Below are 26,693 nucleotides of genomic sequence, written 5' to 3' on the forward strand. Positions count from 1 at the left end.
TTTTTTTATTATTTAAAAAAATTATAGGGAGCCTGGCGGTAGCGCAGCGGGTTAAGCGCAGGTGGCGCAAAGCACAAGGACCACATGAGGATCCCGGTTCCAGCCCCCGGCTCCCCACCTGCAGGGGAGTCGCTTCACAGGCAGTGAAGCAGGTCTGCAGGTGTCTGTCTTTCTCTCCCTCTCTCTGTCTTCCCCTCCTCTCTCCATTTCTCTCTGTCCTATCCAACAATGACAACATCAGTAACAACAACAATAATAACTACAACAACAATAAAAAGACAACAAGGGCAACAAAAGGGAAAATAAATAAAATTACAAAAAAAATTTTAAATTATTTATTTATTTTATTTTAATGAGAGAGAGAAAGACACAGAGAGAAAGACCACAGCACTGCTCAACTCAGGCTTATGGTGGTGCTAGGGATTGAAAGTCTTTTGCATAACCATTATACTGTCTCCTCAGTCATAATTTTTTGGTTATATTTTTACAGGAGAAAGAAGAGGAAGGGATATTTGATACCACAGCATCATGCCACCACGCACACATTCCACATGGTATCAGGGCTCAAATCCATGGCTCTATGCACACACAGTAAGGTGTGTGCTCTATCTACCAGGTGAGCTACCTGCCACTCTGAGCACTAATTTTTGATTACTGGAGATGATCATCAAGAGGAAGCTGACATATGCTCAATTTAGTTATTTTCTGAATTAATTTATCCTATTTTGATAAACAGTGCTTCTAGACAATTGTCACCTTAGCAAAAAATTTCAGTACACTTGGGCTTTCACAAAGGCCTATAGCACTATAATGAATTCATGTCAGAGCTGGTTTAAATGTGTTTAAACTAGCCATAAACACTATTAGATGTTTTATAGCACCTTTCACTTAAGGAGTTTAAAGCTATTTTCCTTTCTAATTTATTAGCTAAACGGTTCTTAAATCGCAACAAAGTTGACAGATCAGACTAAACATGCTCTAGTTTTAGAAGTAAAAAAAGAGAGAGAAGATAACCATGCAGAACGCAAATCAGTTTTTCTATAGCTGAATATAGAAAGGTCTTTAGCTAACTTTTAAAACAAGAATGGACATTTCTTGTTCTACAATGAGACAAAACTAGAAAAATTATACTGAGACATGCACTTCAATTTACTTCATTATCTTATCTTACCTATCACGGTGCCAAACTTATTCTGTGATTCTCATTATCATCATTATTATTGACATCAGGGTTCTCACCCATCCCCAGCAGGAACTTTGCCCAGAATGGATAAGCCATTTTCACTGTCACTGAGTTAGTAGAACTGTCATCTGAATTTAGATCTACGTGTTTGGAGCCCTTTGCTTTTAATCCACTTAATTCTATTTCCCAAACATCGATTCTGCTTCAGCATATGTATCATATCACTTCAGTATTAAAAGTATGACATGGTTCCATCATTGCCATGAAGCTAATTCCACCAACTGTAAATTGAAATCATAACGTGTCAGCTATTTATAGTGAACTTGCTGACAGCACTTAAGAATGTGCTCCAAAGGCGGTTGCTTTATTGTTTTTGTTGTCACTTCACCATTCTGTGCCATCTTTAACAGAAGAGAGACAGACAAGTGAGAGACATCACTGCCCTCAAGCTTCCCCTACGCTGTGATAGGCTGGGCTTGAACCTGGATCACACGTATAGCGAAATAGATACCCTGTCTGGTGAACTATCTCAGCAACCCAAAAGGGTGTTTCCCCCTCCTATTACCTTGATGCGTATCTGTCACTTATGGTGGGACTATTTAAGATGCATGGCCTTGGGGGGCCAGGTGTTGGTGTATCTGGTTGGGCGCACATGTTACAGTGCGCAAGGACGCAGGTTTGAGCCCCTGGTCCCTGCCTGCAGGGGGAAAGCTTCACGAGTGGTAAAGCAGGGCTGCAGGTGTCTCTCTCCTCTATTCCCCCCTTCCCTTTTGATTTCTGGCTGCCTCTATCCAATAAATAAATATAATAAAAATTTAGAAATAGATGCATGGCCTACACATGTAAAATTATTTTCTGACTTCTATTCACCTATTCACTGTTGTATATCATTAAATAAATTGTATACTGGATATTGTTTGAGTTTCTAACAATAACAGTATTAGATAAAACAAAGGATTAGTTCTCAAGGACTTTTCACTAATAGTGAAATTGAATCAGATAAATCCAAATGTCAAGGAACATGAAAGGAAACAAATGTGTGTCTATTTCTTACTGACTCTTTTTGTCTTCATCTTAATCCAAATCCATGAAGATGAGCTTGAAATTTAGGCTGATCATACTTAAAGCTATCCATTAAATCTGTACTAGTAGGAAAAAAAATTCTTTTATCTAGTATTTCTTTGTCACCTCATAACAGAGGACAAAAATGTCAAAATGTTCTCACTTATATGCTGGACTTAGTAAGTAGGGACTGGCAGAGGGAACACAAAGTGAAATTTGGACTGGTTATGGTGCATTACATTACAGAAAATGACTCTGGGGAAGGAGGGAGGAGGAGGGGCTGAAGAGATCCTTGGGGTCCTGGTGCTTGATGATGTAAAAAGTTGTGGGTTGAGTGTTCTGCAGAGTACTTTCACAAGGAGATGAAGAAGAATATCTGTGTGTCAATGCATGTACTGTAAACCACTAATTCCCCAATAAAATGATAAAAAAAAATGCTTGGCAGGTTTCTGAGGTAATTTAATCAAGAAAAAAAAAAGGAGAATATCCTATATTCCAGATGGATGGTGGTGAATAAGGTTCAGAGCATGTTACAGTCCGCAAGAACCAGGGTCAAGCCTCCAGATCTCACTTGTAGGAGGAAGCTTCACATGTGGTTTTTCCTATCTCACTCTTCCCTCTCAATTTCTGTCTCTAATCAATTAAAATAAACAAACAAAGAACTAAATAAATCTCTAATGAATATCTCACAAAACTCTATGGGAAATATTCAGGGAAAAAAGGTTAATCAAAAATGGTTAAATTAACTAGTTTAACCAAAGAAACTAAAAAAAAAGAAAAAATAGCTGCTTCAAAGCTTTTAGCCCAACTCTTCATCTGCACCACTCCAGCCTTTAGGTTCATGATTGGTCAACAATTTGTTTGGCTTTGTATGTTAACTCTCTTTTCAGCCACCAGGTTCCAGATGCTACCATGATGCCGACCAGACTTTCCTGGACAGACAACCTCACCAATGTGTCCTGGAGCTCCACTTCCCCAGAGACCCACCCTGGTAGGGAAAGACAGAGGCAGGTTGGGATTATAGATCGACCTGTCAACACCCATGTTCAGCAGGGAAACAATTACAGAAGCCAGACCTTCCACCTTCTGTATCCTACAATGACCTTGGGTCCATACTCCCAGAGGGTTAAAAAATAGGAAAGCTATTAGGGGAGGAGATGGGATACGGAGTTCTGGTGGTGGGGACTGTGTGGAGTTGTACCCCTCTTATCCTATGGTTTTGTCAATGTTTCCTTTTTATATATAAAAAAAGATTAAAAAGACAAAGCTATTAGACCTATGGTATTTAATGAAAAAAAGAAATCATTTTATTTTGTACATGTGTATGTGTGTTGGGTACTTTTAGGGTGTTGATATGTTATACATAATCAAAACTGAGTATCTGATAAATTCTTTCTGTTTCTTTTTAAATTTTATTTTTATTAATGATGATTTGTTTTATGAGAGCATAGATCATCTCTGGCAATGTGTGCTTGGGCTTAAACCTGGGTCCTCTCATGTGTAACTCTCATATCCTATGGTGGTGGTATATCCTTAGTCCTTTTATTTCTTATAAGTAACTGCATATCTAGTCCCTTCCGTACACACACCTGAAATACATAAGATATTTTTATATATAGTAAACTGTGCCAGAAACTAAATCCTACAAGTTTTATGATAACTTTAAACAAAGTATTAGCAATACATGAAAATAGATATGTATAAAGACTGGGCTACTCAAAGACTAGAAACCATATTTCCAAATACAAGATTGAGTTAAGTGTAAGTGAATTTACAAGTGTTTATGAAGCAAATATATATTTAACAAGTCATGGTTTTAGTTTACCCATAAATTCATTCCAGATCTAAAAGAAAGAAGTTAAAAAGAAGACCAACCTTTCAGCTGCACAATGGCCATGGTGGCGATCTACCCACAGCATACTTATTTACAGTTCAAATATAATTGATATAATGTAATCAATTCTAAATATAAAACATGTTACCTCAGTTGAGTGCTAGATGGTTCATATTTGATGGAAAGAAAAGAGAAAGAGTACACTAGTACAGTAAATGAAATGCAACGATTATAGTGACAAAGATAAGGTACAAATTAAGTGCTATTAAAGTACCAAGATAGGGAGATTCATTTTGGCCTAATTTATTTTTGTGTCTTCACAGATATTTGAACAGACTTTTTGAGTTTAGTAGATGGATCTTGAGTTCTCAGAATTAGACATGAATGATATGCATATGTGGTTAAATATGTACAAAGAAAATATGATAAACACTTTCTGCATACAAAATGTTAAAAACCACTAAGTATGGAGAATAGGCAAAGGAAAGGGATAATCAACTAAGCTGTCAGTCCAAAATTAAGTAAGCATTTTAAACACAGAGTCTATTACACAGACTTTGGACTAGCTTCTCAACAAGAATGTCAAGAAGGGAAATTTTATCAGAAATGTCATCTCTTTATGATATTTTCTCATAAGTAATAAAGATTCACTTTTTAAATATGACTTATAAATAGTATCTGATGAATATAGCTCAGGTACTTCCAGGAGGTATGGCCATGGAGTAAAAGTCACAGAGCTGATCTCCCACAAAACAACAAATATCTACAACTACCAAACTTAATAAAACTCACCAACTACAGCTGAGATATCCAAAGAAGAACCACAACTCATACACATGACTGGGGTGAGAATGGACACAGGCAAGGAAACCAAACACAAAGAACTAAGATTGAACAGCAGAGGACTATACCATTTTCCCCTCTACACGCAGCAGTAGCCAAAACAAAACACAACTCTGGTGTTGAAAACCTTTCAACTTTTAACCCATGACATTACCAGCATTAATTACTGAATATACAGGCAAAGACACACCAAAAAAAAGCATGGAGCATTTCTAACCAAAAGAAGTCCCATCTATTAGAAATCCTGTCTGTTGCCAAAACATAAAGGGAGTTTGTGGCAGATAGCAACTAAATGGTAACGTGAAGCCTGCTTTTCTGAATACAGCTGCAGCCTAACATCAAAGGCCTGAGACTTGGATTCCAATTGAAATCATACAGAATATATATCATAGAGAACACAATGCTCAAGAGAACAACAAGAAACCTAAACCCAACCCCCATCCCTCCACCACCTGACATATAAATAAAGAGAAGTCCAGAGACTACAACAATACTACCAATTGTTGGCCAGTAGTAACCAGCATACACACACACACACACACACACACACACACACACACACACATTTGTAAATAGAAGAATTGCAGACAATCTACCAAACATGACAAATCAGATAGACAGGAATGAAATAAGAAGACTCCAAGAAAATAAGAACATAGCAGGATTATCAGAGAAAGACTACACAAAATCCATCATTAAGACTCTGCACAATCTAAGCATAGTATGGAAAAATCATATGCAAGAGTTGAAAGAATCTTTCAATAAAGAGTTAGGAAACACAAAAGAAGAGCCTGGACCAAAGTTCTCTAAGAAACTAGAAAACATGAAAGAAAAACCATTAATCAGAGTTCTCTAAGAAACTATAAAATATCAAAGAAGAGTTTCAATCAGAGTTCACTAAGCAGTGGTAAATTATAACAGAAAAACTTCAAATAGGACTGCAGGGACTGAAAAGATACTTTGAGGGCAGTACCAGCTTAAGTAGAAGGTTTAGAAAGTAGATTCAGTCATGCAGAAGAAGGAATATATAATCTAGAAGATAAATATAACCCCCTCTTTCACTTTAAAGAACAGGAAGTAGAAAGGTAGAAAGAATGAAGTGACTTTCTGTGAAACTGCAGACTCCATCAAAAGGTGCAATATAAAATTGGCCAGAATTCTGGAGGAAGAGGACAGGCTTATGGGAACAGAGACCATATTCAGGGAAATTTTAGCTTTCCTCAATTAGGCAATCCTTATAAAATAGCCATTCAAGAGGCTGAGCATACACTCACATACATGAATGTAAAACTACCAAAACATAATTGTAAAAACTATCAAAACTCAATGACAAAGGAAAAATTGGCAGGCTGCTAGGGAAAGGAAAGAAGTTACACACAAAGGGAGATTTACCAGGTTTCATCAGACTTCTCTTAATAAACCCTAGAGGCACCGAGAGAGTGGAATGGCATATTCAAAGTAGTAAAAGAGGGGGGATTCCTGTCATGGATCTTGTATCCTGCAAAACTATTTTTCAAATATGAAGGGGAAATAAAGGTCTTCTTAAATATCCAAAAGCTAAAGGAGTTTTCCATCACCAACCCCATCTTATATAAAATACTGAAAGGAGTTCTACAAGAAATGAGGAAGCAACGGATTACATGTTCTAAGTGAGGTGAATAGCAATAGACTAGAATTAAGAACAGGCCCCTAATAAGGGGCCAGGTGGTGGCGCATTGGTTGAGTGCACATGAGCAAGGACCTAGGTTCAAGTCCTTAGTCCCCACCTGCAGGAGGAAAGCTTCATGAGTGATGAAGCAGAGCTTCAGGTGTCTCTCTGTCTCCCCCTATGAATTTATGGCTTTCTCTATCCAATAAATAAAGATAATAAAAAAGTAAAGTCACTGTCAATGGCAGTTGTTAAAAAAAAAAAGAACACAATAAAAAAGAAAGATAAATAGGAAAGAAGAGGAAATTAATGGACAAATCAATTTTATCAAATGTTAATCAAGACCAAGTGAGGAACTCATCACAGAAACCCATCCACACAAAATGACAGATAGAAATAAATGGGCAAAGAATCAACCACTTAAAGCAAACTCAAAAGTAAATCGGAATGAGTAGCAACAAATGCTGGAGAGGCTGTGGGAACAGAGGAACCCTTCTTCACTGCTGGTGGGAATGTAAATTGGTCCAGCTTCAGTGGAAAGCAGTATGGAGAACTCTCACAAGGCTAGACATGGACCTTCCATATGACCCAGTAATTCCTCTCCTGGGAATATACCCCAAGGGCTCCATAACACCCAACCAAAAATATATGTGTACACCTATGTTCATAGCAGCACAATTCATAATAGCTAAAACCTGGAAGCAACCCAGGTGCCCAACAACAGATGAGTGGCTGAGAAAGCTGTGGTATATATACACAATGGAATACTATGCAGCTATCAAGAACAATGAACCCACCTTCTCTGACCCATCTTGGACAGAGCTAGAAGGAATTATGTTAAGTGAGCTAAGTCAGAAAGATAAAGATGAGTATGGAATGATCCCACTCATCAACAGAAGTTGAGAAAGAACAGAAAGGGAAACTAAAAGTAGGATCTGACTAAATCTAGAGCAGAGCACCAAAGTAAAAACCCTGTGGTGAGGGGGAGGGTGGATATTTGGCTTCCTGAGGTGTCAGAGGGGAGGGACAGGGATAGGAGGCTGGGAGGGGATAGAGTCTTTTGGTGGTGGTAATGGTGTCTATGTACACTCCTATTAAATTGTAGTCATATAAATCACTATTTAATTAATATGAGAGGGGAAAAATTGATCATATGTCTCGAACTTTTTAAAACATAGACTGAGTCTTTTTAATACATAGGCTGAGTCTTTGATATGTTGACTCTCTCAAAAGCCTAGACCAGGGAGAACAGAAGCAACTGTGGCACAGCTATATACAAGATGTTGGGTATTGTACAGAAAATCCTAACAAAGGGACTTTTCAAAGTTAACCCAACTACCAAATAATGTGATGATAACAATCACTATCTTCTTGAATCCTAAGACAGCAGGAACCTCACATCTCCACTATAGAGCCTCTATCTCCCCCAGTCCTGGAACCTTAGGGTGGGGCATACTTTCCTGCATGCCTCTCTCAATTCAAATCAAATAATATTGCATCCACGGATCGCAACCTAATCAACGCAACGAGTGTCACCTCAGCATGCTTCACTTCAGACTGTATCCGGAGACTTCAGGTGTGGAATGACAACCCTTCAGCTTAATCATTCTGGTGAGACCTTTCCTTTCATAGTATTCTCTAATTCCATTCCAGGTGTTCACTTTCTAACAAAGTCCCAAAACCTAGATATAGACCAGGTCCCATGAGATAGAGCATATGTTCACACATATCCATAAACTAGGGCAAAATATATACCTGAAAGCAGAAGTGCACAATAGTCTGCAGTGAGTACCCCCAAACACTTCATCAGCACTATTCCAGCCTTTAGGTCCATAATTATTCAACAATTTGTTTGGCTTTGTATGTTAACTCTCTTTTCAGCCACCAGGTTCCAGATGCCATCAGGATGCCAGCCAGGCTCCTCTGGACTAAAGACCCCAGTAATGTGTCCTGGAGCTCCGCTTCCCCAGAGCCCCACCCTACTAGGGAAAGAGAGGCGCAGACTGGGAGTATGGATCAACCTGCCAATGCCCATGTTCAGCGGGGAAGCAATTACAGAAGCCAGACCTTCCACCTTCTGCAACCCACAATGACCTTGGGTCCATACTCCCAGAGGGATAAAGAATAAGAAAGCTATCAGGGAAGAGGATGGGATATAGAGATCTGGTGGTGGGAATTGTGTGGAGTTGTACCCCTCCTACCCTATGGTTTTGTTAATGTCTCCTTTTTAAAATAAATAAGTTAAAATTAAAAAAGAAAAATCAGAATGTATGTAAGTATACTATATATATCAATAAACACCCTAAATGCAAATGACCTACAATCACCTGTCAAAAGACTCAGAGTAGCTAACTGGAGTAGGATCCACCCACTATATGTTTTGGAAACACACATTCAAAGACAAATAGAAGCTTAATGTAAGAGGCTGGAGCAAGATGTTCCAATCTAGTAATTCAGGAAAAAAAAAAAAAAAAGGACAGGGACAGTTAGTCTGTTCTCATATAAAAATAGTGAGCAGAGACAGAGAGAAACAACACATAATGGTCAAAGGATTAACCCATCAAGAAGACATAACCTTTATACATATACATGAGTTTAGGGCATGTATATGTATGAAGGTTAATATATAACAATTACTTACTGAACATAAGTGAGATATTAATAGCAAAAATAGTAGGGGGTCTTAATACACCACTCACAGCAAGAGACAGATTATCTGGACAAAATATGAACAGGAAAATAGTAGTCTTAAATGAAACCATAGACAAAATGGACCTAACAGATATAGACAGAAAATTTCCATCTCAAAAACAGTTGAATACACATTCTTCTTAAGTGCACATGGAACATTCACAAGATGTGACCATATGCTGGGTAAAAAAGAAAGTCTAAACATATATGTAAATGTAAAATTATAAAATACATCTTTTAGACTATGATGGCATGAAGCTAGAAATCAACAACAAAAAGAAAAGAAACTGCTCTAAAGTCTGGACACTAAATAGCACTCTTCTGAACAATACATAGATCATTGAAAAGATCAAAAACAAAATTAAGATTTACCTTGATACCAGAGAAAATGAAGAAATCAACTAACAGACCCTACTGAATACCATAAAAGCAGTCCTGACAGGAAAACTCGTAGCAATACAGTTTGACATTAATAAAGAAATCACTAGATTTTTTCCAAGAGAGAAGTTAAGTATAGCTTTCATTGGAGGCAATGGGACATGGAACTCTGGTGGTGGTGGGAACTATGTGAATTATATCCCTGTTATCTTAAAATCTTGTTAATCACTATTAACTCACAACTAAAAAAATAAATATTGCCTAATCAAATTCAACAACAAAATAAGAGAATAATTCACCAAAATCAAGTGGGATTCATCCTTGGGAAAGAGGGTGGTTCAATATCCTCAAATCAATCAATGTAATCCACATATAAATAAAAAGAAAGCTAAAAATCACATGATTTTATCGATTGACTCAGAAAAAAAAAAACATTTGATGAGGTTTTTTTTATGACACCCTTTTACGATAAAAGCCCTAAAAAAAATTGGGAGTGGAAGGAAAATTCCTCAACATAGTAAAGGCTATATATGACAAACCCATAGCTAACTTCATACTCAACAGGGGAAAATTGAAAGCTTTACACCTAAAGTCAGGAACTAGGCAAGGATGCCCACTTTTAGTACTTCTATTCACCATAGTCCTAGAAGTCCTTGACATCACACTCAGGCAAGAAAGAAATATCAAAGGAATAAAAATTAAAGATGGAGTTAAATTATCATTGTTTGTAGATGATATGTTGATCTACCTAGAGGAAACTCTGCCAAAATCTACTGGAAATCATCAATACACTCATCAAAGTAGCAGGTTATAAAACCAATACCCAAAAATTGTGGCAATTCTCTGTAAGGGTGATGGGTCAGAGAAAGGCAACTGAAGGAAGCAATCCAAGTTATAATCAAACCTAAAAAGATAAAATGCCTAGGAATAAATCTAACAAAGAAGGTGAGTGACCTTTTCAAGGAAAATTATAAAACACTGTTAAAAGAAATAGAGGGTGACAAAAAGAAATGGAAGAACACCTCATGTTTATGGACTGGAAGAATAAACATCATAAAAATGGCAATCCTGCCAAAAGCAATCTATAGATTCAGTACAATCCATATTAAAATTCCAATGATATTATTTCAGGAAATAGAACACCTTATTCAAAAATTCATATAGAATTTCAAAAAAGCATTACTAGCAAAGCACTCCTGAGGAAACAGAACAAAAATGGAGGCATCACAATGTCTAACTTCAAGTTATACTATATAGCAATAGTAATTAAAACAGTGTGGTACTGGAACAAAAAAGGTCACATGGTCCAGTGGAATAGGTTAGACAGCACAGAACTAAACACACATGTATAGGCACCACATATATGACAAAGAAGCCAAAACTGCCCAGTGGGGAAAAGCAGGTCTTTTAAACAAATAGTGCTGAGAGAACTGGGCAGGCAGATATAGAAAAGTGAAATTAGACAAAAAATTAATACCATACACCAAAATTAGCTCAAAATACGCCAAAGATCTAGATACTGACCTGAAAGTAAACATACAGAAGAACGTTATCAGTAAAACATTTCATGACATTAACATTAAAGATGTACTTAGAGACTCCACACCATGGGCAAGAGAAACACAAACAAGATTGGACAAATGAGACTATATCAAATTAAAAAGCTGACACACTAAAAGAAAATTCTATAAGGATAAACAGGAGACCTAGCAACTAGGAGATCATATTTTCATACCGTACTTCAGACAAGTGGTTGATATCAAACATCTATCAAACTCATACAGCTCAACAAAAAGAAAAAGAACAACCTAATAAAAAAGTGGATAGAAGATATGAATAGACAGTTCTCTAAAGAAAAGATATACATGGCCCACAGACATGTGCTGAAATGCTCCAATTCACTCTTCATTACAGAAGTGAAAACTAATACCACCTTGAGATAACTACCTCACACTTATGAGAATGACCTTCATCAGCAAAAAAGAAGAAGATAAGTGTTGGAAAGAATGTGGAGAAAAAGGAACTCTATTACAGTGCTGGTGGGAATGCAAACTGGTACAACTACTATGGAGAACAGTATAGAGAATCCTTAAACAAAGACATATGGAAATACCATATGATACAGTAATTCCACTCCCAGGCATTTATCCAAAAGAGATAATAACACTAATTCGAAGGGATTATATGTACCCCTCATGTTCATAGCTGCATTATTCACAATAGCCAGAATTTGGAAGCATGAAATGCCCATGACTGGATAAGAAGTTGTGGGACATATACTCAATAGCATAATATTCAGCAGTGAAAAGATGGTATTGTGTCCTTTTGGATAAAATGAATGGAACTGGAGAAGACTATGCATAGTGCAATGAGTAATGAGGTAAAGGACTTCATTCATATGTAGAGTTCAGAGAACTGAACACAGGAACTAGTAGAAGGGCCTAAAGAAGGCATCATAAATTCTCTAACCCATTTGCCCAAATAAATTTGTTAATCTAGTAGAAACGCCCAATGAAGGCAGACCCCATAAACCTAATACTGGTTTGGATATAATAAATGACACTCAACACTTTTTTAAAAAAAATTTATTTAATTATTATTGGATAGAAACTGGGAGAAATTGAGAGGGGGAAGGGAGATTGTGAGTGAGAGCAACAGAGAGGTACCTGAAGCACTGCTTCAGCACTCATGAAACTTTCCCCCTGCAGGTGGGGATTAGGGCTTGAATTTGGTTCCCTGCTCCACTGCCTGACCCTGACTTAATACTCTAACTCAATGGGGAAAAAGTCTAAGCTCATCAGATAAATGGTGCAGAAGTTGGTTAATGGCAAAAGACTGGCTCACTTAATGATGGCCCTTTTGGTCAATACCAGACCGCCTTATCATCTGGGCCCTAGTTAGGGAATCCTTGGATTCCCACATAGATATGATGAGCCTAGACCTCTAAAAAATCCAGCTCTTAAACATCACTGGTCACTTCCACTAGAAATGTAATCGTAAGCCCTCTTGTGGGCTCTTCCAGATGACAATACAAGATGGCAATGGTAGGGATTGCCCCACTCTCTGAAAGGATGCTGTATCATCCCACCCTTCCACTCAAGGAAAACTGATCTGGAAATGAGTGTAGCCTGGAATGTTCTCAGCCGTGACCATGAACTGTGAGCTCAGTACGACAAGGGACTCAGAGGTTACATAGGTTCCTCTGCTAAATATGAACATATATGGTCCCTGGATCAGATTGATGGGGTGAACAGTTAAATTTATTCATAGATTTTCTTCAAGATTGGGAACTACTCTTTGCCCCATTCCAGCTTTCCAGCCTTCTCAACTCTGACATTATCTTCCCAGACAGTATTTTTGTCTACCTCTATGTTAGCTATCAAACTCAAGCAAAAACTATGAAACTCATGGACCCCTATGTATCTAAAATATACTTCCTTGCTTCATTCCACCCTAAGATCCCCATTCTCATCTTCTCTATTTCTACTTTTTGGTACTTGTTCATTAATCATTTTGTCTTGCCTCCAAATTGCAGGTGCCATCATGATTCAATCCTGATGTCACAGGGTAGACTACCTCACCAATGAGTCTGAGAACCTCATCTCTCCAGACTCCTACTCCATTAGGGAAAGATAGAAACAGGCTGGGGGTATGGATTGACCTGCCAATGCCCATATTCAGCAGAGAAGCAATTTCAGGAACCAGAACTCCCACCCTATGTACCCTGAAAAGAATTTTGCTCCATACTCTTAGTAAAGGAGAAATGATAGGGCAAGATGACCAGAGGAGTCTGAACTATGAGTCAGGACCCAGAGAGAGAAGAGAAAAAAAGGAAGGACATTTGGAAGTTGTAATAAGTGTAGGTGTGACTTAAAAAGAGAAAGAAGGAAGAACCATAGAACAAAAACGGGCAAATATAATATATATAGATAGATAGTTTTAAAACTAATTGTCACCCCATATCTGGGAGAACAACTGTAGCTTCCAATGGAGGGAATGCAGATACAGAACTCTGGTGGTAATGGTGAGGAATTATATCCATGCTACCTTATAATTCTTTAAAACAATAATAAGGCACTAAAATACACACACACACACACACACACACACACACACACACACACACACAGCAGTATCTGATGAATTCTGATTAGTTTCACACTGGAATAGCAGGGGTGGAGGCAATATACCAGTTTTAATAATCACACTGAGTACTAGGACTACAGGTTTTTGCAAATTGATATCTGGAATGATACCCATTCTAGCAGTTGAGAACATATCAGCAGCTGCTATAAATGTAATATAAAAATTCTCAGTAAAGTGGTTCTCTAATCATCAATAAGAAGAGGAAATTACTTTCATTTTTAAAGGTGTCTCTGGGGAAAAATGAAACTCAATTATAACAATGAGAAAGAGAAATATCTAGTGAAATGAAAATTAAGATGGCTTGTCATGTTTTAAAACTCCTTTTTGTGAATAAATCAAAAAAATTAAAAGAACTAAAACAATGAGATCTCACATATATTTTTAGGACTATACATTTGTAATTCCCCAAGTAACTAAATTAGTAGTCTCCAGTTTAAGACTGGAGTGATATACCATATTCCAGCTATTTTATTTTATTTTATTTTCCTGTCTGTTGCCCTTGTTATCGTTGTTGTTGTTATTGCTGCCATTGTTGTTGGATAGGACAGAGAGAAATAAAGGGAGGAGGGAAAGATAGAGAAAGGGAGAGAAAGATAGACACCTGCAGACCTGCTTCACCACTTGTGAAGCGACTTTGCTGCAGATGGGGAGCTGGGGGCTCAAACTGAGGTCCTTACACTTCCTTGTGCCACATGTGCTTAACCCACTGTGCCACTGCCCGGCTCCCTATTCCAGCTATTTTCTAAGGTGGGTATTTGGTTCACTAAGTCATGGATAAACCAAGATCTGCCTTCCAGACTAGCCACAAAATTGGACTTAGTCAACAAACGTGTACTAAACATTTACAGCTACACTTACTGACTATTACCCAAAGGATTGTTAAATTTGAGAACTAAACTCTGGGTACTGAATGAAGAAAAACCTGCTACACAAATGAAAGAATAAAAGAAAAGAAATATGGGGGTGTTAGTGGGGGTTAAATCTCACTCATTTCTCCTACAATTCAAAACAGAAGCCTTTGATTTTTATTCTCTCCAATATCAGTTTCCTGAGCCCCCCTCCCCTGAACTCCCAAGACCCACTATTTACACTTCTTTGTTATAGTCTATCGTCCAATCTATACATCAGTCTATGTTAAAAACCGCCCTGCCACTCTCAGTGCAAACTCTGATCTTTCAGATACAAAGAAAATTGTTCGTCTACGGCCATACCACCCTGAACACACCCGATCTCATCTGATCTTGGAAGAAAATTGTTCATATAAATTTAAGTACAATGACTTTGAGGTAATTATAAAGAGGATTAACTCACCCCACCAAAACCAAACAACTCCCCCAAAAAAAGAAATTGTCATACCCCTCAAAGTGCCCAAAAGAATACATACATAATACATATAATATATATCCTTTTCTATATAATTTCTGGAGAGAATAAGTTTTGGAAAGTGGTCTGAAATTCCAGATTCTGCCATCATCAATTGGACTTTTTCCATTTTTTAATTTTTACTTTATTTGATGAAAGAGAGATATTTAAGAGAGGAGGGATAGAGCAGGAGAGAAAAAGATAGATACCTGAAGACCTGCTCTACCTGGGTTCTTGGATATGCTGATATGTGCTCTGAACCGGATGTTCCACTGCCCAGCCCCTTGAATTTGTTTGAGTAAATTATACAAGACAATATAAAAGTATAGGTCCTTAACACCAGTTGCACACTGTTTAATCTTCATTAGTCACTCAGTGACTTTTGACAAATCACTCAACTGCTATATGCATCAGTTCCTTAACTTATAAAATGAATAAAACAAGATAAACTATCTCACATAAAGAAACTAAGAAAAATGCATAAGGTATATGGATACATCGTTGTGGTCAATAAATGTTAACTATTATTATTTATCTATCATAGCTTTTACTCCTAATATATGAAAGACGATATCTACTTTGATGAATCGTGATGAGTATTGCATATAATATATAAAGTACCTAACACAATGTACTATACCAGTGAAGCTAAGTGAACTGTTAGTTTCCTTTTCATTTTTTCAGGTTTTCACCTTTCCACTAACAGGAAAGCAAGCATGCTCAAACTGACTGTGTCCTTTAACTCTCATACAGTTATCTGTATAAAGTTAAAATCTCTACATTGTCAAAGGAGGGAGCTAAACTGATAACATCACAAAGAGAACTACTGCAGGAGAATCAAGGTAAGTAGGTGGATATAGGGAAAAACTATAGAAGATAGAAAATAGAAGGTAATATCAGCATTTCTGTACCATGATAAAAAAAAAATGCAGTTTAAGGGATCTGGTTGAGTGCACACATTACCATGGCAAAGACCGGGGTTCAAGCCCCACCTACGGGAGGGGAAGAGCTTCACAAGAGGTGAAGCAGTATTTCAGGTATCTGTCTCTTTATCTCCCTTCCCTTTCAATTCCTCTCATTCCTATCAAATTAAAGTGAAAAAAAAGAACTCTTAAAATATATTTTTTTAAAGAATGCAGTTTCCAAGAAGCCTAATTTTATTTAAAATGTGGCAGAACTCACGGGATTAAAGGTACCATTTACTATTGAAATATAACCAGTAAAGAGCTATATATAATGTATTATAAACTTGTGGATTTAAAATTAATTCATTGGTGTCAACCCACTACAATTAATATTCATACTGAAATTAAAGTTGTTTCATCTCTGGCTAATGGATAACACTTAAAGTTGGCCCATAAGTCATACCACTAATGACTAAGTGAGATAAGTTAAAACTTTTAGCTATGATTATGGAATTGTCTATTTCTCTTTAATTCTGTTGACTACTGCTTTATGTGTTTTTAAACTCCATTAGTAAGAATATAAATTTCCCCTCTCTATTTTGTCCTGCTTGAACTGACATAAAATTCCTATTTTAGGGAGTTGGGCGGTAGCACAGCAGATTAAGTGTATGTGGCACAAAGCACAAAGACCAGCATAAGGATACTGGTTTGAGCCCCCAGCTCCCCACCTGCAGGGGAGCCACTTCACAAGTGGGGAAGCAGGTCTATCTTTCTCTCCCCCTCTCTGTCTTCCCCTTCTCTCTCAATTTCTCTCTGTCCTATCCAACAACAACAATAATAACTACAACTGTAAAAAAAAAAAAAAGAGGGGGCAACAAAAGGGAATAAATATTTTTAAAATTCCTATTCTAGCAGATTCTTATTGTGGCTGGTCATTTTCCAGAGTTCTGAGACACTAGGTCTACTCTGATGCCTTCAGAATCTTTTGCTATACAGTTATTTTGACTCACTGTCCCTAAGAGAGAAAAGCTCTTTTTTTGACTCACTGTCCCTAAGAGAGAAAAGCTCTTTTTTTTTTTTTTTAAGAGTCTGTACCTTCATGATGAATCCACCTCTTCTGGTGATACTTATTTTCACTTTTCCTTAGAGGAACTGACAGAATTTGAAAGTGAAAGGGGAGACAGAGGAGAGAGAATGAGTGACACCTGCAGCATTGCTTCACCACTCCTGAAGATTCCCAGCTACAAGTGGGGACCAGGGTCTTGAACCAGGGTACTTACGGAATGGTAATGTGTAAGGTCACCTGGGTGTGTCACCACCCAGTTCCTCTGCTGCTATTCTTAACTTGGTCCTCCATATCTTCCAGTGAATAAAAGTAAGAAACCTTTCTCAAGCTGTGTTTCATAGGAATTTAATATAAATAAGGCAATTTTCACATTCGATGAATGCAATATAAGAAACATGAGTTATGGTAAAACAATTTCTTCCCTTACTTTTAATGTTACAAAGTGAAAAAACAATAAAAGATATTAAAAGGGAGCTGCTCAGTATCGCAGTGGGTTAAGAGCACATGGCCCAAAGTGCAAAGACCAGCTGAAGGATCCCGGTTCTAGCTTCCAGCTCCCCACCCGCAGGGAGTCACTTCGCAAGTGGTGAAGCAGGTCTGCAGGTGTCTATCTTTCTCTCCTCCTCTCTGTCTTCCCCCCTCTCTCGATTTCTCTCCATCCTACCCAACAAAAGCATCTATGACAAACATAACAACTACAACAAGCACAACAACAAGGGCAACAAAATGGGAAAAATGGCCTCTAGGAGCAGTGGATTCATAGTGCAGGCACTGAGCCTTAGCAATAACCCTGGAGGCAAAGAGGGAGAGAGAGAGAGAGAGGAGAGATTAAGGAAGACACAAAACTGATGAGAAAATTTCAGTTTATACATTATCTCAATAAATACTTGTTGAGATTTTAGAGAAGGTAAATATCTTCTTGTCTACTTACCATATACCATGTAATATTTGGTTTAACACTGGAAGGAAAAAATCCATCTATATTTGGACAAGTGATCTTCTGAATACCATATTCTAGATATAGTCTATACTTGGGGCGTTTCATGGGAGACTGGAAACAGCTACCTTTTTGAACAACTTCCAGAGGAAATGCAACTTTGCTGCAATATGTGGTGTTCCTGAAAAGAGAAACAGACACTGAATGAGCAACCTCATTCCCATTTGATTTAATGCAGCAAACACCTTAAAGTGAACTAAGAAAAGCCATTTAACATTGGAACTTCATTTACATGTGTAAATTCCCATAAGAATTAAATGCACTCCTTTACCAAAAGACAAGACAGTATAAAAAAAAAATACATTAGCCGCTACTGATACACAAAGGTATTTAATATTTCCTTTATGTTCCTAAACATTTATGGATATGTACACATAGTCTACCTAAGAAAATAATGATATAACTACTCTAAGTTGTCACACATATATACAAACATATATATATATATATATAGACACATACACACACACACACACGTGATCCTATGCCAAGATTGAGAATATGTCTATGTCATGGTTTAGTTTCATCATGGCACTTGTGTATGCAAGTATATATAACAACATATCTAAATTATGTTATGATGATAAATAATAATGATGTAGAGAAACTGATATATATATATATATATATATATATATGAATGTAAATTTAATACTTGTAAGACAAAAGTTAAGACAGCAAACTTACTCAAAAGACAGATAACAGGAACCAGGCTTGGCACACCTGGTTGAGCACACACTTCACAGTGCACAAGGAACCAGGTTCAAGCCTGGTCCCTACCTGTAGGGGGAAGGCTTCATGAGTGGTGAAGCAGTGCTTCAGGTCTCTCTCACTCTTTGTATCTCTATTTTCATCTACCTCTCCTCTGTTTAACCCTGTCTGATTCCAATAATAAATAGATTTAAAAAATACTGATAACAGATAGATAATATAAGATAGTAACCTTAGATTGGGAGTCTGGTGGTAGCGCAGCGAGTTAAGCACAAGTGGCGCAAAGCGCAAGGACCAGCGTAAGGATCCCGGTTCGAGCCCCCCCACTCCCCACCTGCAGGGGAGTCACTTCACAGATGGTGAAGCCAGTATGCAGGTGTCTATCTTTCTCTTCCCCTCCTCTCTCCATTTCTCTCTGTCCTATCCAACAATGATGACATCAATAACTACAACAATAAAACAAGGGCAACAAAAGGGAATAAGTAAATATTTCAAAAAAAAAATATTGTAACCTTAGCTTTTGTCCTAGTAGCCCATTTCAAGAAACTAAAAAGTGGCTTATCCAGTGCTGTATCAGCAAGGGAAACACTGGACACAATAGGAGATTCTACCAAGTGAAGACTGTATAAAAAAATCATGGTAGCACCATTTATAGTGCATATATATATATATATATATATATTATATTTAAAATTACAAAAACATAAAACAACCTAGAATCACCAGGGCATTTTCTTTATGCTTAAATATTTGCATGTGTAATTTTATCTCCTACAGGATTCTTCTTCCATTGACCAAAAAAGACAAAAATGGGATCCAAGTTAAATGAAGCAATATTACTGTGACTGTTAGATAACATTACAATATACTTAAAAACCTTAAAGAGCCAAGAAGAGAACTTTTTGAAATCATTATACCACATAGTAATACAGTGGGCTACAAACTAATGTACAAAAATAAGAGGTATTCTTATATGCAAGTAATAAACAAGAAGAGGAAGAAATAAATCAATCTCATGTATATTCAAATAAAAAAATAACTAAATACTTAGGCACAAATTTAGCAAAAGGAGAAAAAAGACTTGTATGTTGAAAAGCATGAATCACTATGGAAAGAAATTACGACACAAGGAAATGGAATGTTAATTCATGCTCATAGTTAAGGAGAATTAACATCATTAAAATGACTATCTTACCAAAAGTGAAACACATATTCAATGCAATTCCTATCAAAAACCATATGAAATTATTTAAATAAGTAGAGCAATGGCTACAGAAGTTTATTTAGAACCACACTAGACTGAGAATTGTCATAAAAAGGCTGAACAAAAAAGAGCTAGAATAGAGATATTACATTCCCTGACTTGCAACCATATTATAGGCCTATATAGTAGCCAAATTTCTATAGTACTAGAACAAAAACATAAATTAATATTAATGGAACAGAGAGCCCAGAACTAAGCACTCTGATTTATGGACAGTTAGTCAATGGAAAAGGTGTCCAAAACATTAAATGGAAAAAGGAAAGTATCATTAATAAATGATGTTAGGAAAACTGGGTGACCATATTCAGAATAATGAAATAGGAAGGCTACATGTCACCATGCACAAAAGTAAACTTAAAATGAGTCGGAAGACTTAGATGTTAGATCCAAAACTGAAAATTACACAGTAGAAAGCATCATCAGAACACTACAAAATATCTGCATTGGAAATGTCTTCAGAGTCTTCTGCCCAACAGCAAGTAAAACAAAGAAAAATTAAACTACTGGGACTACATCAAGCTGAAAATCTTTTGTACAGCAAAAATATCTTCACCAAAACAGAAAAACACCATAGAGATTCCGGATAGAGAGAATCACTATGAAAAGAAATTAGACACAAGGAAATGGAATGATACTTCATGCTCATATTTAAGAAGAATTAACATTATTAAAATGACTATCTTACCAAAAGCGAAACATATATTCAACATAATTCCTATCAAAAATCCTATGAAATTATTTAAAGAAGTAGAGCAAAGTCTTCAATGAAGATATATAAAGAGCTCATGGGCTTGGAGATAGCATTTGGTTATCCAAAAAGACTATCATGTCTGAGGCTCTGAAGTCCCAGGTTAAATCTCCCATCCCCAGTACCACCATCAGCCAGAGGTGAGCAGTACTCTGGTACAGAAAAACAAAAGAAAAACAAACCAAACAAAGAAACAAACAAACAAAAATCACATAATTCAGTAGTAAAAACAAACAACCCCACTAAAAATGAGGTAAAGAACTAAACAGACATTTCTCAAAAAAATATACTCAGATGTTCCACAGACAGACAGATGCACACACACATAAATGTCAGGGGCTGGGGGTGGGGCAACTCCTTGAGAGCATATGTTACAATGCATAAGAACCCAGGTTTAAATACCTGGTTCCCACCTGCGGGAGGGGGGGGGGGCAAAGCTTCACAAGGGTGAAGTAGTATATATTTATTATGCTATTCTATACTGCTGTATGACTATGTTATTCACCCTACTTTATATACTGAATTGTGTTCTCTTAAAATTCATAATTCAAGTTCTTTTTTTATCTATTTATTTATTTTCCCTTTTGTTGCCCTTGTTTTGTATTGTTGTTGTTGTTGTTAGATAGGACAGAGAGAAATGGAGAGAGGAGGGGAAGACAGGGATGGGGAGAGAAAGATAGACACCTGCAGACCTGCTTCATCGCTTGTGAAGTGTCTCCCCTACAGGTGAGGAGCCGGAGCTCTGCTGGTTCTTGCACGTTGTACCATGTGCGCTTATCCCGCTGAGCTACCACCCAACTCCCCATAATTCAAGTTCTGAGCATCAGTACCTGAGAATTATTGTATTAGAATAGAGGCATTGAACAAGGTCACTAAGGTAAAAACCAAACAAAACAGAAAAATTCATACTAGTGGAACACAATAGATTGTGTCCCTCTACAATTCTTTTTAAGAAGAGACAGACTATAGAGGAAATACTGGGTGAATGGACACGTGTTACAAAATCTTGGAAGAGAGGATGATCATATATATAAGTCAAGAATAACTGATATATACCAATTCTGCCAATACTTTGATCTTGAGATTCTAGCCTCCAGAACTGTGACAAAAACAAACTTCTGCTATTTAAGTCTCCCAGTCTGTGGTGTTTTGTGATGGCAGAGCTAGTAAATGAATGAGTGCTTTTAACTCCTACTCTAAAATAGTAGGGAACAGTGTAAAAAAAAAAAAAATCACCAACATGGAAGGTCAAAAAACATAATAAAGCCTGGAAACTGAAAGAAAGCTGCAGGGGTAAAATCAGACTCAAAACAACATTGATCTAAAGTAAAAGAAGGAGGAAGTATATTATGGAGTAAAATGCAAAATATGCATAAGAATGAATTTTCAAAAGAGATTTTGCAGTAATGGTAGAATGTTAAGATAACATTCTTTTTTTGTTTGTTTTTTATTTTTTAATATTTATTTAATTTATTTATTCCCTTTTGTTGCGCTTGTTGTTTTATTGTTGTAGTTATTATTGTTGTCGTTGTTGGATAGGACAGAGAGAAATGGAGAGAGGAGGGGAAGACAGAGAGGAGGAGAGAAAGATAGACACCTGCAGACCGTGAAGTGACTCCCCTGCAGGTGGGTGGCTGGGGTTCGAACCGGGATCCTTATGCCGGTCCTTGTGCTTTGCGCCACCTGCGCTTAACCCGCTGCGCTACAGCCCGACTCCCCCTAAGATAACATTCTTATGTCCATAGATAAGGTGCTCATTTTTTTTGTAGGGAAACTTTGGTGGAAAAGTTTGAAAAACACTACCTTAAATGTACTTAACAGCCCTTAAGTATATTTTTTCTATAAAGACATCCTGAATGCTTAATCCATGTCGAATACTTTCTAAGATTCCAAGAAGAATACTTAAGAATGGGTTATGCTTGCTCTGCTCACTACCTACGAAAGAGTGCCTCCAAGTATGGCAGGTAAAAGTTTAGTCTGATAAGAGAAACAAAGCTCCACCTCCAGATAATAATAATTTTATTAGAAATTGAGAAGGAGGAAGTCGAGCGGTAGCTCAGCGGGTTAAGCGCACATGGCGCAAAGCGCAATGACGAGCAGAAAGACCCCAGTTCGAGGTCCCGGCTCCCCATCTGCAGGGCAGTCGCTTCACAGGCGGTGAAGTAGGTCTGCAGATGTCTTTCTCTCCCTCTCTCTATCTTCCCCTTCTCTCTCCATTTCTCTCTGTCCTATCCAACAACGATGACATCACAACAATTAAAAAAAAGGGCAACAAAAGGGAAAATAGGTAAATAAATATAAAAAAATTTTAAAAAAAGAAATTGAAAAGGAAACACGTGGTTAAATGCACTCATTACAGTATGCAGGGTGCTAGGTTTAAGCCAACAGTCTCACTTGCAGGTGAGAAAGCTTCACAAGCTATAGATCTCTTCCACCCATTTCTCTCCCCACTTAAATTTCTCTCTGTATCTATGCAAAAATAAACAAATACATTTTTTTTTCAAAAGAAAAGGAGCCATTTATGGAACATGTTCTCAAGGACACAGCAATTTTTTTTTTTCTCTCACTTCTTTCAGCCAACCACAGCTTATCCACAGAGGTAAAGTGTAATGCTTTCTAAAAACTTACTTCCTCTCTACAGCTTCAAACATTTTATTCAGTTCATGAAGCTTAAAGGAAAAGAGAACATCGTCACTAAATGCTGAACTACCTTAACATGCAGGTATAGTTGCCCGTGTCATTGAGGAGGGTGGGTCGGAACCAGAGCACATCTTTCTCTTTACTAATACGGTTATCAGGGAGGCGGAAGTTAATTGGTTCTTCAAGGTCTCGGTCTTGCCTAGTCCAATACCAGATCAGAGTAAGACCAGCTGAATGGGCTGTGCTGTAGTTATATTTCAGGAAGTGTTCAAAGAGTGGGCATTTGATGCGAGCTGGTTCATCTTCAAACACTTGGATCTGCCTCATAGTGTCAAGTCCCCAGTCATCACAGCGTTCTAGAACAATCAGAAAGAAGAAGCAGATTGAGTCATTTTACATTAAAGGCCACCAGAAAACACAGCTTTTCCTAATGATACACAATTTTCCCCAGGACCCTGCTTCTCTGACTGTTATAAGTCACTCTAAAAATGTATATAACATAAATATGATTATATAACCTGTCTTTTTGAATGAGAACACAGGCAAAACGCTAGAAAGTACTTTTTTTGTTCTCTATTAAAAATGTGTAAACTTCACGAAACCAGTATGTAACTCAGTCCAGTAAAAATAAAATGTATATGACAGACGACTGTGGTATTAAGAAATAACCCCTCTTATCCTATGGTTTTGTCAGTGTTTCCTTTTTATAAATAAAAATAAAAATAAATATAAATAACTTTTCATTCTGTTATCATGTCACTATTTTAGGATAATGATTTGACCTCCTAACTTGACTTTATTACGTCAAACAAGGCGTGGAAGAAGATAGGAAATGAAAAAAAAATCACATTCTCTTTCATTTCTCAGGGGTCTCTAAGAGAGCAGGTCTCTAAGGAGAATTTTTAACTGAAAAGCAAACCACATTAGATTCCCAGTGCCCCCTAGCTCCCCTGGTTTGAGAACTATCATAGAATTGCACTGCTCAAAATCATGTGAACCACATTTACATTGCAGATGCACCAGTTGCCACATTAGAAAAGGGGGGTTGGCACTTCTGGTTGAATGCACAAGGACCAGCTTTGTAAGTAATGAAGCAGTGCTGCAGGTGTCTTTCTGTCTCTCTCCCTCTCTACCTCCCCCCAAATCTCTCAATTTCTGGCTGTCTCTATCCAATAAATGAAGATAATTTTTTTTCAAAAGTTTAAAAAAGTAAAAATTGAGTAAATTAATTTTTATAATATTTGATAAAACATGGAGCATTCAAAACACTCCCCGCAATGCTGGACTACTTTACATCTGCATTATTTTTGTGAAAAATGTTCAAAAGTTCAATATCATTTATACGTGTAGCATGGCAATGTGGGTTATATGTGGATCTATTAGCTGCCATATTGGACAATGGTACTATGAACCTCAGAAAGTCAAAGGATCAGAGCAAGGTTTTCAAAAAAAGGTGCTAGAGTTTTAATCATTTAAAGTTAATACATACTATGCGATTTTAGGTGGAATACATAGCAGCTTTTATAAATTTATGTCATGAAACATAATCAAGAAGTCAAGGGATCAGAGAAAGTTTTCTAGAAAGATGCTAACATTTTAATGACTCAGAGTAAATATGCAACATGTAATTTTAAATGAAGTTTGTAGCAATGAAACATGAATGATTTGTTCATTCAGAAGGAAAACACAATATAAAACTTCATTTTGTGGGAGTTGAGCGGTAGCGCAGCGGGTTAAGCGCACGTGGTGCGAAGCACAAGGACGGGCATTAGGACCCCAGTTCGAGCCCCCAGCTCCCCACCTGCAGGGGAGTCCCTTCACAGGCAGTGAAGCAAGTCTACAGGTGTCTATCTTTCTCTCCCCTTCTCGGTCTTCCCCTCCTGTCTCCATTTCTCTCTGTCCTACTTAACAATGACAACAATAATAACTACAACAATAAAATCAACAAGGGCAACAAAAGGGAAAAGAAATAAATAAAATTTAAAAAATTAAAAAAATTCATTTTGTAAATTCATGTCTGAATGGTAGGCTCCAGATGACATCCAGCACATGGAGGCAAGAATAGCGGGCAAGGCTGTTGGAATCCTCTGTGTGTCCCTAACACAATCATCTTAAAACAATTTTCTTTTTACTTTTTATCATTGATATATAAGCACACACATGCATGTGCATATATACATATAAACTATATGATGCTCCTTGCATCACAGTTAACATCTAAAACTTTCATGAGATGTATGACAATTATAATGACCATACTTAATGCTATAAATTATGACATTTTAAAATAAAATGATGATGTCATTCTTTGATGTACATCACCCAATTACAATAAAATAGTCATTTGCTATGTATCAATATCAACTTAAAACTAGGAAGTAAACCTCAGTTTATTTATTGATTTTATTTTAATGAGAGAGGTATAGAGATAAAGACAGAGAGACACCAGAGCACTGTTCAGCTCTGGATTATAGTGGTGTTGGTACTGAACCTGGGGCTTCAGATCCTTAGGCATGAGAGTCTTTTGCATAATAATTATGCCTGGAAATCTGACATTAATCACTAATAATTCTATACTGTTCTTTGTTCTCTCTAAATTGACATTAATTCTCTATCTCCACATATAACCTTATAATTGTGGAATTCAGTTTATGTCTCACAGTAATTTGCTTTTTTCTGCAATTCTGTTTTCCTGTGATCTAAAGCGTTTTTTTGCTAAAAAGCTTTTTGTTTTGGAGTGAATTGTCTTATGATTACCGTATCAATACTTTCAATGATATATATTTTCAACTTTTCCAAGAGTTAGTAAGTATAAAATATAAAATTTTATTGGAAATACTTTCAAAGTGATAATTGGGTAGTTTCCTTTTTATAAGAGAAATGAGGTATTAGCTAAAATTTTTAAGTATAGGTAAGCACTGAAGAAGTTTTGTCTAGAGTCAAGCACAAAGAGAATTTAGTTCACAAAGAGAATTTAGTTCTAGCAAAGGCAATTGATTCTTTAAGCTTCTTCTAAGCCTTACGCCCGTTTGTATTTTTACTATCAAAATTTATTTGTAATAACTTGTCTTTGACAACTCTGGGGTATAGATCTTAGAAATATATACCTACTTTTCATTCCCTTTTGCAGCCTTATTTGCAATCTGATGCTATGAATTCTCTAGTCAAAAGGGAAATCTATTTCCCTCTCTTTAGATGTAAACTGTTCTTGCAGC

The 26,693-nt window shown here is 36.9% G+C and overlaps 1 protein-coding gene across 4 annotated transcripts in view; it reads right to left on the reverse strand.

Annotated features, from left to right (window-relative positions):
- The window catches only part of IL1RAP (interleukin 1 receptor accessory protein), a 167,797-nt gene that overhangs the window by 39,628 nt on the left and 101,476 nt on the right, over nucleotides 1-26,693 (reverse strand). For all 4 annotated transcript variants that reach the window (XM_016189357.2, XM_060198507.1, XM_060198508.1 and 1 more), the window contains 2 exons: nucleotides 23,549-23,834; nucleotides 18,050-18,236 (listed from right to left, as the gene is read on the reverse strand). In XM_016189357.2, the coding sequence (XP_016044843.1) occupies nucleotides 18,050-18,236; nucleotides 23,549-23,834 (473 nt within the window). The remainder of the gene's footprint in view (nucleotides 1-18,049; nucleotides 18,237-23,548; nucleotides 23,835-26,693) is intronic.

Source organism: Erinaceus europaeus, chromosome 9, assembly GCF_950295315.1.
Source record: "Erinaceus europaeus chromosome 9, mEriEur2.1, whole genome shotgun sequence".
Lineage (NCBI taxonomy): Eukaryota > Metazoa > Chordata > Mammalia > Eulipotyphla > Erinaceidae > Erinaceus > Erinaceus europaeus.